This window comes from Gadus macrocephalus, chromosome 1 (genome assembly GCF_031168955.1).
Source record: "Gadus macrocephalus chromosome 1, ASM3116895v1".
NCBI lineage: Eukaryota > Metazoa > Chordata > Actinopteri > Gadiformes > Gadidae > Gadus > Gadus macrocephalus.
The window spans coordinates 11602057-11614556 of record NC_082382.1 but is presented as its reverse complement, the minus strand read 5'-3'; the positions used below and the strand labels follow the sequence as shown (position 1 = coordinate 11614556).

Here is a 12500-nt window from a genome sequence, read left to right as displayed (position 1 = left end):
GTTTCTGGGCCTGCTATTCCATGATCAGAAACATTTGTATCTTAGCTGTCATGCTACCAATGTTTGAACAATGCGTCAGAAACCATCCGGTGTCTACCATCTGGGTTTGACCAATCGACCCTGGTCAGAATTAGGTTACTTCCCACATTACACAAGACTGGCTTGAATTTGGTAAATAGGAATTGGTCATAGGTATTATCTTGACTTTCCTTTTGTAGGCCATACATGGTCAATTATTTTCAGCTATACACTCATAAGGGCAAACAAAATTGGCCAGATACTTAACTATAAATAGGGAACCTATGTGTTATTATAATTTGATTTTCTTGTTATAAATTGTCCAGAATATGTTGTGTTCATATTGTGTGTGTTCCTAGACTAGATCGGAATAAAATCTCCTTAGAAATAATCTCTTAGGTGGCAAAGCAATTGACTCGTTTTTACTATAATTGTGTTTATTTGATATTTCTATCTCTCTCACGTCACACGTGAGCCGGTTAACAAGTGTGCAATCATTAGGGGAAAAAAATAGGATGAGAATCAATATAACATGCAGTGACGTTGATGGAAGGTGTATTACTGCAAAAGAAAATTATGCAGATTCATAGAGTCATACACAGGTTAAAAACCTTAAGAATTCTTCCCCCTTGCGTCTGAAAACGGAATCTGAAAGCAATATTTTATTTTGAACAGGCATTTAGCTATTCGCATGCAAAACAATGTGGGTCCTGACGATGTGACTTTGGGTTGATGGAGAATGTAGTTTAGATTGTTTCAATACCATTTTGCCAGGACCTTTATAAACTACAATTCCCACACCAATTGTTTTGGGGAACTCGTGCCGGACAATATGGCGTCCTCTTGAAACGAATACCAATCGCAATTATTTTTGGATAATACTCTACGGTATGATTTAGCTTTTACTAATACTGTACCCCATTTATATCTAGCTCACTTCCATATTGCCGATACCATGGGTTTCTATTTATTTGATTGTGTGTCCTTTTCATGAATGAAATAAGGGGTTGTGTTGTTAGCTAACTGGTTAGCAAATGTGCAGCCCCAAACTACTTGGGTGCTGCAACCCCACTTTTGAAATCATAATAGACACGTTTTCTCGTTGCATATCAATTCGCTCATTCGATCATTAGTGAGTAATTGTTATTGATCCAAAATTTGCTCAGATCACAAGTTATTGGAAAACGGGTGCTGTTCTCGTCTGAATTGATTGTAACTTAGACTACGGATAGTTTTATGACTGGCCCGACATTGACACGTTGAGTGTATCAAACTTGGCGTTGCTTTTGATGTAAATGCCATTTAAATCATTGTAACTTGGTGCTTTCAGATGGCGGGTGATACGAGCGACAAGAAGGATGCCGAGACCTCGGCGGCGGTCAAGGACAGAGAAAGAAAACCACGCAGTCGTTCTCGAGAACGTAAGAGACATCGTTCAAGGGAACGAAATCGCTCAAAGTCTCCAGAAAGGTTGGTTGCTGTACTACTATCAAAATAAAAAGATATATATATATATATATATATATATATATATATATATTAAAAAAAAGTATTTAAAAGCCACACGACAAGTGACAAGACTGACCACCCTGCAAAGACAGTGAACAACATGTCTCTTCTTAACATACCACCTTAATTGCTTGTTCTTTACAGAGGCCGGCGGTTGAAAGATCAGGAGAGGGGCAAGGAGCGCGAAGAGAGAGACCGTGCCCGAAAAGACAGAGAGAAAGATGGTCACCGGCGTGATCGAACAAAGAAATCAAGGTCTGTGACTCTGTACAACGATAACTCTCAGGACGACTGTGTTTTTAATGATTGTGAATTTATCTTCATTCATAATGCTGCATTGTTGTTGTTTTTTGGGTTAATAAATCAATGATAATATTGCTAATACAATTGTTGATGTTATTTTTGTAATTAAGGAGTCTATCACCAAAGTCCAAAGAGGCTAGGCTTAAGAGGGAGAAAGATATAAAAACAGAAGAAGATGAAGAAGAGAAAAAGAAGAAAGACAAGGTAACATAAATAGCCAGCGAATATTCTGACTTTGATCACAAATGTATCCTAAAAAAACGCAAGTTGTCCTTATCGCTTTATTCATTCCATCAGGCCCAACCTCTCTCGCTGGAGGAGCTCCTGGCCAAGAAGAAAGCTGAGGAGGAAGCCGAGGCAAAGGTGAATGGAGCTCAGCAACGTTTCAGCTTAAACCCTCCCCTTTTACTTTGTACCCGACCCTTGACCTGACTCCTTCTCTTCACAACCCCTCTTCCTCTCTTCAGCCCAAGTTCCTGACGAAGGCCGAGCGAGAGGCGGAGGCCATCAAACGGAGAGAGCAACAGACGGAAGAGAAGAAGAAGACGATAGATGAGGAGAGGAAGAAGAGAAGGGTGTTCCAGGACACGGGAAGGAAAATGATGGGTATGTGTTGCCATGGCATCGGTCATGTCATAATAATTAATAGTTAGAGATTGTTTGTTTCGATTCAACTTATATTTTGTGTTGTGTTTGTTTGCCACAGAGGACCCGCAAGAGAGGGAGAGGCGAGAGAGGAGAGAACGGATGGAGAGGGAGAGCAACGGAAATGACGAGGATGATGGCAGGCAGAAGATCAGAGAGGAGAAAGACAAAGGAAAAGAACTCCAAGCAATCAAGGTGACATTACCTGTTCGTTCTGCTCACCGGTTGCTTTAGTCGGGCCGGAGGGGAGGGAGCCTATTCGCTTCTACTGATTTCGTGTTTAACACGAAAAGAGGAAATGTCTGTTAGAATTTTTGGGCATTTTTGCAGAGGTTTGACCCTTTAAAAAAATGTCTACCATCAGGAGCGCTACCTGGGCGGGCTCAAGAAGCGGAGACGCACGCGCCACCTGAACGACAGGAAGTTCGTCTTTGAGTGGGACGCCTCCGAAGACACTTCCATCGACTACAACCCCATGTGAGTCAACGGGCACCGCTACGCCCTGTACATCAACTGGGCCGACAAAGACTAGATTGTATTGAGGACACGGAACATTAAACGATTGTGTACATTGGTGTTCTGTTTCCATAGCTACAAGGAGAAGCATAGCGTGCAGCTGTACGGTCGAGGCTACATCGCCGGCATTGACCTGAAGCAGCAGAAGAGAGACCAATCCCACTTCTACGGTGAACTGATGGAGAAGAGACGTACGCTGGAGGAAAAGGAGCAAGAAGAGTGAGTAGCAACTATAGTTATACTGTGTATGTGTGTGTGTATGTGTATATATATATATATATATATATATATATATATTAAGCACCGTCGCTATTCTCTTGTGTTTTTATAATTTCCCTTTTAGAATTAAAATAAACTTTGCTAGAGTTTTTCTTGTTATTTCTTGGCCATTTGGTAAGCATCAACAAGATCCTATCCAAACCCAGCCACGGTTTCATTATTCAAAGCACCACTCTTTCCCCCTCCCATCCTTCAGGGTCCGACTGAAGAAGGTGCGTAAGAAGGAGGCCAAGCAGCGCTGGGACGACCGGCACTGGGTGCAGAAGAAGCTGGAGGAGATGACGGACAGGGACTGGCGTATCTTCAGGGAGGACTACAGCATCACCACCAAGGGCGGCAAGATCCCCAACCCCATCCGGAACTGGAAGGAGTACTCGCTGCCGGCGCACATCGTGGAGGTCATCGACGCCTGCGGCTACAAGGTCTGTTTTACATACTTTGTTACTGGGGAGAGCCTGACATGGCCAGATCACTTGAACATTTTTTATTGTTTTGGAAGCTACAAGTCCATTTTTGATTTCCAAGGGCGCTGCCATAGCCCAATCTATCAGACTTACCACTATTGGAAGTCTTTGACATTTCCTGCTTTTATGAGAACCAATGACGGTCGTTTTGTAATCTGGTTTTTCTCCAAATTCAGGATCCCACTCCTATCCAGAGACAGGCCATTCCCATTGGCTTACAGAACCGTGACATCATCGGTGTGGCCGAGACGGGTAGCGGTAAAACAGCCGCCTTCCTCATTCCTCTTCTGGTATGGATCACCACCCTGCCCAAAATCGACAGGTAGGACCCCCCCCCTCTCCCACATGATCCCACAAGCTTTCTCTATTCGGTTACCGCCTATATTGCTCGTGTCTTGTTCGTGATTGCTTTGTTCCAATGCACTCGGCATGCCACCACGGCTGCATCGAAATGGCGTCCCAGCCTCTCCTCATCTTCTAAATGTTCCCTCTCAGGATTGAGGACTCTGACCAGGGTCCCTACGCGGTCATCCTCGCCCCGACCCGTGAGCTGGCTCAGCAGATCGAGGAGGAGACGCTAAAGTTCGGTAAGCCTCTGGGCATCCGGACGGTGGCCGTGATCGGAGGTATCTCCCGCGAGGACCAGGGCTTCCGCCTGCGGATGGGCTGCGAGGTGAGAGGACCACACACACTCGAGCCGAGTAGGTAACGGTGTTTGTTGGGGAAATGAGGGCATTGCATTAGAAGGGTTTAGCTTGAGACGGAGTGGGTGCACGTGGCACAATATTTGTCAATTTTTTTTTTTTTTATTAAAACAAAATATGGCCTTACAAACGAAAAATGGAATTGTAAGTTAATTCCAATTTGTAAGGTGGTTTACTTCTTCCTGCTCCTTTTCCGACATTTCATTCTTGGATTTTCAGTTTACAGTTCTGTCGGCTATCGAATCTTATAATATCCAAAAGAGAGATGGCAACTCGCAGTAGGCACCCCACTTTTGTGGTTCTAGGGTAGAGTTTTCAGCTTTGTGAAATGTCCAAGCGAAACCCAGATGAGGTCCCGTTCCAGGAGGGAATCCACCGTGGGCCCATCTAACCAACGCCCCTCCCCCCCCAGATTGTGATCGCCACGCCGGGTCGTCTGATCGACGTGCTGGAGAACCGTTACCTGGTGCTGGGCCGCTGCACCTACGTGGTGCTGGACGAGGCCGACCGCATGATAGACATGGGCTTTGAGCCCGACGTCCAGAAGATCCTGGAGTACATCCCCGTGACCAACCAGAAGCCCGACACGGACGAGGCAGAGGACCCCGAGAAGATGATGATGAACTTTGAGTCCGGCAAAGGAAAATACAGACAAGTATGTGGTTCACTCTCCTCTAACGAGTGCTTTCACACGGGCCACAGTCACCTAGCGTTCATCCTGGTTCATCTTCTTCTAAACTCTAGAACCAGGATGAACGCTCGACAAATAAGGCCCTTCTTCTACTATCATTGGTCACGGCTCCTTCTTCTACCATCATTGTTGGCTTGTTCTTCTCCTGATAAATGTGTGTGTGTGGTGCAGACGGTCATGTTCACAGCCACCATGCCCGCGGCGGTGGAGCGGCTAGCCAGGAGCTACCTGCGGCGTCCCGCCGTGGTCTACATCGGCTCTGCGGGCAAACCTCACGAGAGGGTGGAGCAGAAGGTGCTGCTCATGGGCGAGGGAGAGAAGAGGTACGGAGAGCAAAGCCTTCACACAGCTCGCACACCTAATCCCTCATGGACCTCACCTCTGTTGTTCTCATGGGGACAACGCGACTCTGTGTACCGAGTGGGGATTGGCTGACTGAGTCTCCGCCGTTGTTGTTTGTGTGCCGTGCAGGAAGAAGCTGTTGGAGGTGCTGAACCGCGGCTTCGAGCCGCCCATCATCATCTTCGTCAACCAGAAGAAGGGCTGCGACGTGCTGGCCAAGTCTCTGGAGAAGATGGGAGTAAGTCTCTTCTGTGTTTCTGCATTCATGGACTGGGGGTCACTGATATCTTTCCCTTGTCTTTTTATTCTTATTAAATTCTTCTTATTGATATTGTTGTGCTACTTGCTCAACACTGTCATGAGTCATTGTCGCCTCCAGCAGATTTTTTGTGATAACAGTAGCATGAATAATCTGCTTTAGCTTTTGAATCGGTATACAGTAGTGAAAGATACTACCGTATCCAGACTCCCCATATGCCTCGTCTCGCTGGGGACTCATCCACTCGCCCTGTTTCTCCTCCACCCTCCCTCTCCCCAGTTCAACGCTTGCACACTTCACGGTGGCAAGGGCCAGGAACAGAGAGAGTTTGCCCTGTCCAACCTGAAGGCCGGCGCCAAAGACATCCTGGTGGCCACTGACGTGGCCGGTCGTGGTATCGACATCCACGACGTGTCCATGGTGCTCAACTACGACATGGCCAAGAACATCGAAGGTACGCCTCCTTCAGCCACGCACGGTCATGCCTGGCCCTGTCTCTCACTTGGCTATCATCTACTGCATTACTTTAATACTCCACATCATCAAAACGGTTTTTAATGGGGAAATAAACCCAATTTATCATTCAAAGTTCCCTTTAAAAAATATAGCCCTATTTTTAAGTTTTATTACCAGCTATGAACCTTTTGCATACTGTGTGTCTACAAGCTCACATTTGATGAACCTTCTGATGAACCTTTGAACCCTCGTTCCCCCTCCCTCAGACTACATCCATCGTATCGGACGTACGGGCCGAGCGGGCAAGAGCGGCATGGCCATGACCTTCCTGACCAAGGACGACGCCCAGGTCTTCTACGACCTGAAGCAGGCCATCATGGAGAGCCCCGTGTCCACGTGCCCGCCGGAGCTCACCAACCACCCCGACGCCCAGCACAAGCCGGGCACCATCCTCACCAAGAAGCGCCGCGAGGAGACCATCTTCGCCTGAGGAGAGCGTCTAAGCCTGAGGGCTGGGCCGCCAGACTGGACCCCGCTGCACTAGATTGATGTTTCGTTACCATGATAGACCCTTAACGTCGACACAGCAGTCAGATTCACCCCCCCCTCCCCTGTTAATCCAGTGCACAGGGGCCGTTTTGGTCCCGTTGTTCAATACCCTGCCTCTACGGTTTTGTTTTCATGACTTCACCACTAATGGCTTCATACATGTGCTTAGGGCTGACGCACGGGGGGCTGACGCACGGAGATCTTCTCTTGACCTCAGGGGGGAATGCTATTTCTGGTGTAGCAAGTAGTGCTGTTTTGAAGAAAAACAACTCTCAATTCGCTTACTGCAAATACTTTTAATACGATGTGCTTGTATTTAAAACCTATCGCTGTAGACGTTGATGTCCAGTGAATGACACCCTCTGCAGTTTTCTCTCTTAAAGGTAAACCATTTTGTACTATCTCACCCCTCTGAATTTAATGGTCTCCTATTTTTCAGAAGCAGCACCTAAGACCAATTTGTGACCAGAAAAGTTGTGTTTTTTATTATTCTTTTTAAAATGGTGTGATGAGACCAATACCTTTTCAAGTGTTGTCGGGTGGATTTTGTCACATTGGTATGCGTACGAATACTAGAAGCAGAGTGATCGGTGTCCTCTTAATCACACTGCTGTGTCCTGCTTGGGTTAAAGCACTTGTGTGTGTTCAGGGGTTTAAACTGCATATCTGATGTGTTTGATGGACAAACTATTCTGATGTCTCTGACTGGTAGTCCTTCGCCCAGATGTGTGTGTGTGTGTGTGTGTGTTGAGGACGCTGTCATTTGTTATGTACAGGCCAGTATCGGTGAAACAAAGGAGTTGGACAACATTAAAAGTACATAAAATGTCATGTTTATTTCACTTAAATTGTATTTCACTTAGCTGTGTAAATCTATTTTCCAATAGAAAGCATTCTATACAGCGTCAGGCAGGACATGTTTTCGTTTGTACATGTTGGATAACTTGGTCGTTCGAGGGAAGATGCGTGAAGAACGCAGTGGAAAATTGGTCGATAACGTGGTTATATTTAGTGCAGTTATTGCATTACAAAGCAATCGTCCTAAAGAAAATAGTGCAATTGTATATTTTTTCTTCTACTTACACAAAAGAGGATGTCCAGATGTTCTAAGGCGTTTTAAGTCTTTCGCTGTTAGGCTTAGTATTGCATACGGGAAAAAGACGTAGGAAACTAAATTGTAACCCCCTTGTACAAATTGTGCTTGGTAAATTGAAAAACCTCAACTTTTCCTTATCGATTACTAAATTGGTCCGCATTGAAAAACATAATCTGGCAAAATCGAGTGGTAATATCTAAGTAGTGAACTAACACATGCAGGGTTTGATTAAATAATTTGAATAGAAGTCAAAAACATTTTATAACCAGGGTTAGGAAATACAGGGCTACTAGTTTAGAATTGTTTAAAAAGTGCATCAACTACAATTTAGTCTTTCCATCGACCAACACAATACCTGGGGATGGACGCACACCCCTGCGGTCCTTGAAGGTACCAGATGCCCTCAGGATTATCTCAAACGGGTCGGATCGAGAAGGGGAACGTGTCGAGTGGTGGGATGGGCAGGTGCCGTGTTTTTGTGAAAAGCCGTAAAAGACGAGGCCATCACCACAGGACAAAACAGAGTAAATCAATGCATTACTTATAAGATCTTCAAAAAGAAACAATCAGATTTCATGCAACACTTGCATAGTATTTTTTTTCTTTTTTTTCATTCATGCGGTGAGTATTATTTTTTTTTCATTTCTTCATATTGAAAATATACAGAACACGAGATCAAGATACCTGTGAGATGTGGAAGCGATTCACCGGGAGGTCATTAAAGTGTCCCGACCCCAAGACAAGACGGCTCGTGAACTGATCTGGGGGGGGGGTCTGGGATTGGGAACGGCGATGACATCGTGTCACAGTTGCTACAGCATGTCCGACGTCCTCTGAGAGGAACACAGCCATACACAGAGGAACGCACCCCTGATGCGCTGTGAAGTTGGCAGTTAAAACCCCACAGATCTGGGATCGAATAAGAACTTCATAGGGACTCCCTCTAGTGTGCGTACCTCAGTGAAACTCGGATCACTTGTATACTTTTGTGTAAAACTGCAGTACACGCCTGTGTGATGCGGCATGAGACGGACATGCAGCGCATGTTGGGAGGTGGGGAGAGTTGCGCTGGTGAGTCGTGCTGACAACACAGTACCGGGACATGGATGCTACAATCAGTGATTTGTCACAACAATCTACACACGAGACAATCCGTTGCCCTGGCGACAACAGGTGGTAGTGGTTGGAGTGGTGGAGGTGCAAAGTCATGCAGTCTTACATTCGCTTTGTGATGTGCCTGGATTTGTGAAGATGTGATGTAGTGCAAATATTCACGAGTAACCATAGCAAGTTTGTGTAAACAGGTCGTTTTGAAAATCCTTATGCTCATTGATAAACAATACTCCCTTCTCGGTAGGTGGTTACATTCTTTTTTCTTGCGCCGTTGCGTTATATTAAAGAATGATACGTGAGCCATAGCAGAGACAAGCAATGATCTGGATGTGTGCGACACCGGCAGTGTACTGCAGCTTCAAACAGTATATCTCTATGCAAAACACTGAACCAACTCCAGAATGAGGCTCTGTTCTACATGAAACTATGGAACGATGAACTGTCTCGTGTGGTTCAAATCCATCGAAAAACAGATGAATAAAATAGCAATTAAACAAAACCAAGCTCCCATTCCTGTATGTACACTATTTTGAAATGCACTACCGTTGTTGCCTATAACGGGGTCAACGGTGGACATTAACTTGTGTTTTGTCCAGCCAAATAGATCATTCGCTTCCTATTCTTCTGACAATGTGCAAATAGTTCTTAAAATTAACCATATTCATACATGCAATAGTAAAGATACATCGATGTCTTGCGAATCTTAAGGCCTGTGTATTATGAGACATTCTACAGGAGGGAGACATGAGTCGAGACCAGACACCCTGACCCCCTTCCTTGGCCCTTCACACTGTCTGAAGGAGACCGCTTAAGGGCCCCAGGACTCCCACAGTATCAACACAGATCGAGAATGGGGGATCAAAACATTATGTTTGTTAAGCATCAACGCCAATCCTGCTCAGAATCAGACAATGGGCAGCTGTGTGTAGAGGGGGTTTGTTTCTCAGGTATCAGGGCCTGGTTCTGGGTGTACTTTTACCCTTCCAGGTAGAGTAGGGCCTAAGCCGGTTGTTTTGTAACCTAAGGACTACGGGCCTCAGATCCCACATTCGTTAGGTTAACACGGAGGCCTTGGGTCAGGGATCAAGGCCTGGGGCGGCTTTGGGTCAGGGGGAGTGCTGGACTCATCTGGGGGCGGGCGGGGCCCTCCCTGGGGGTGTCAGTAGTTGTCTCGGGGCCAGGGGCGGCTGTGCTGCCGGTCGTTTCGCTGGTTGTGGCCCCTCTGCGCGGCGTCCCGTTGCTGCAGCAGCAGCCGGTCCTGCGCCTCGTGTCCGTTGGCACTGTGGGCGTTGCCCGTGTGCCCGCGACGGGGAGGGTACATGTCCCTGTATGTGTGGGCGTGGCACGGGGATTCAAACTCCTCTTCCTCTTCCTCCTCCTCTTCCTCCTCCTCCTCCTCCTCCTCCTCCTCCCCCCGGAGGCCCGGGCTGCCCCTGTGCCCGCGGGACAGAGAGTCGCTGGCCTCGTCGGACGGCATCAGACTGTCCTGCTCCAGGGGGGAGTTCACCTCGTCTACAAGCTCCGCCTCCAGCCCCACCCCCACGTGAGGCAGCGGCTGGTTCTTGTTCTGGTTCTGCGCCGGTTGGCATGGCGATCAAGGCATGGATGAAGAGAAAGGATTGGGGAGAAGGAGAAAGGAGAAACAAATTCATATTCGTATTCGTTGAGGGCTCTGTGCAACACAATCCTTTTTAATATTAATGTTAACAAGGTTCATGTTACATATGTTATGCTATGTAATGGAACAAGCTAATGACTGGACAGGAAATTTACTGGTTGATTCTCATGATGGCTAGGTCATTCCTAGTCCTTTTAGATTGGGATTGGGTACATTTCAACTGGAGACATGTGAATGAACATTCAAGTTTAACTGAGATCATATTTACCATTTGGCAATAGTCTGGGGGTTTGGATATGCAAAGTATGATCGTATATTATATTTTAGTATTCACTTCAGAGAATGAACTCTGCGGTGAGATAGGGTTGATCATTATTGATCTCATTGGGGTTTGGGAAGTGTGTGAACATATAAACCCTACTACTCACCCCCACAGTGCAAGCGCTCATTCAATTAATTCCTGTGTTTCAGAAAACTGCAAAAATGTTTAAGATGGATGGGTGAGATGACAGAGACAAAGACAGTTACAAAATATGACCGCTGGGGTGACAATCTGAGATGGGAAGAGCAGGCAGGGACAATGACAACACTTTACACACAAGACAGTTCTGGATAAGCATAGCTTCAGCAGCACAAGTTCATAGTTTACCTTCATATCTACATTTGATTTCTTATTTCCTCCTGGTCTGCGGGGAACACATTACAGATGGTTGATTGGTGCGTTTGTTGTGGTTCTACTCTGCTGACTCACCTGTAGGCTGGAAATGGCGGAGGGCGTGATCATCAGACTCTGCTCCAATAGGGGGTTGAGGGGGCTGGTTCCAGGGAGATGAGTAGCACGCCAGTAGACCTCCAGGTATTCAGCTAGATGCTCGCACGCATCTTCCAATTGGTTCTCATCCAGAATGGCGTCAAACATTTCCTACGTAATACCAGTGTTAAAGGCATTATGGCATCTTTTCACACTCATTATTGATAGATAATCGGAGAGTTTGTTACTTACAGGGGGGCACTGAGAGAGTTTGTCCGCAGCCATCATCTGCACATTCAAGTGTTTACTCTGGGACTTCCCTCTGGACTTGACCAGCCTCTGGAGCACCTGAACGTTTAACACAGATGAGGCTGAACATCATCTACACCACAGCATTGTTGAATACTTGATCCTGATTGGTCAATAACATTCCGAAGGGTGTGCGCACGTTTTCAATAACCGGCACCTCTCTGCCTTTGAACCAATGAATGAATGAATCAATGCGCTACAAATCTAACATTTACGGTCAAATAGAACTATCGACCAGATGTTGCCTTGACAACGCTAAAACAAAATGCTCACTGCTCAATAGGAGGGATAATGATAATCCAGCCGATATGATAATGAGCAATGTGGGTGGCGATCTGGCCAGGGCCAGGCCGAGGTTGCTTACCACCGCCATTGCCCACCACCCTGTGACGGTCTACTGGTAACCTAAACCACCGGGTTCAGTCCACACAGGGTCAAGCGCTGCAAACACACGTCACGAGCGGGGAGCTGTACCTTGGGCGAGGAGACTTTAACGTAGACGATGATGGGGGCTAGTGAGGTCTTGGCCAGCTGGGCGGGGTGGTTGATGGTGTCCGCGTCCAGCACCACCAGCTGCAGCGTCTTGGCCAGCTCAAAGATCCTCTCAATCTCACTTTGGACTTCAGCTGCATGGGGCCACGCATTGGAGTCATCCATGTGTTCAAGTCGTTTGATCACCAGTAGCTGGCAGTGCTTAAGCATTGCAATGGCTTGATTCGGGGAGTCTGTCTGGCACGCTCACCTAGGTTGGAGCGCGTGTTGGTTCGTTCCATGATGGGTCTTTTGTTCAGGACGGATCTCTTGGCCAGAGACAGGTCGGCGGTCACACGCGTGATAGAGATTCTGCAAAGAAGGGAAAGTAGTACAATGTAAGCTAG

At 46.7% G+C, this 12500-nt stretch overlaps 2 protein-coding genes across 2 annotated transcripts in view; one reads left to right on the top strand and one right to left on the bottom strand.

Moving 5' to 3' along the window:
• The first annotated feature begins 754 nt into the window (after window positions 1–754).
• ddx23 (DEAD (Asp-Glu-Ala-Asp) box polypeptide 23) lies at window positions 755–7566 on the top strand. Its single transcript, XM_060073440.1, has 17 exons — window positions 755–906; window positions 1349–1488; window positions 1672–1782; window positions 1941–2034; window positions 2128–2193; window positions 2298–2436; window positions 2537–2670; window positions 2840–2952; window positions 3067–3210; window positions 3467–3692; window positions 3911–4056; window positions 4230–4407; window positions 4851–5093; window positions 5301–5452; window positions 5601–5709; window positions 6010–6184; window positions 6453–7566. Exons 2-17 carry the CDS (start codon window positions 1349–1351, stop codon window positions 6674–6676), a joined length of 2394 nt encoding a protein of 797 aa, XP_059929423.1. The 5' UTR covers window positions 755–906; the 3' UTR covers window positions 6677–7566.
• The window catches only part of LOC132460288 (voltage-dependent L-type calcium channel subunit beta-3-like), a 13751-nt gene continuing 8796 nt past the window's right edge, over window positions 7546–12500 (bottom strand). The window contains exons 2-6 of the mRNA XM_060055327.1: window positions 12365–12496; window positions 12097–12248; window positions 11566–11661; window positions 11314–11484; window positions 7546–10517 (exon numbers count right to left, since the gene is read on the bottom strand). Coding sequence (XP_059911310.1) covers window positions 10104–10517; window positions 11314–11484; window positions 11566–11661; window positions 12097–12248; window positions 12365–12496 — 965 coding nt within the window. The 3' untranslated portion in view covers window positions 7546–10103. The remainder of the gene's footprint in view (window positions 10518–11313; window positions 11485–11565; window positions 11662–12096; window positions 12249–12364; window positions 12497–12500) is intronic.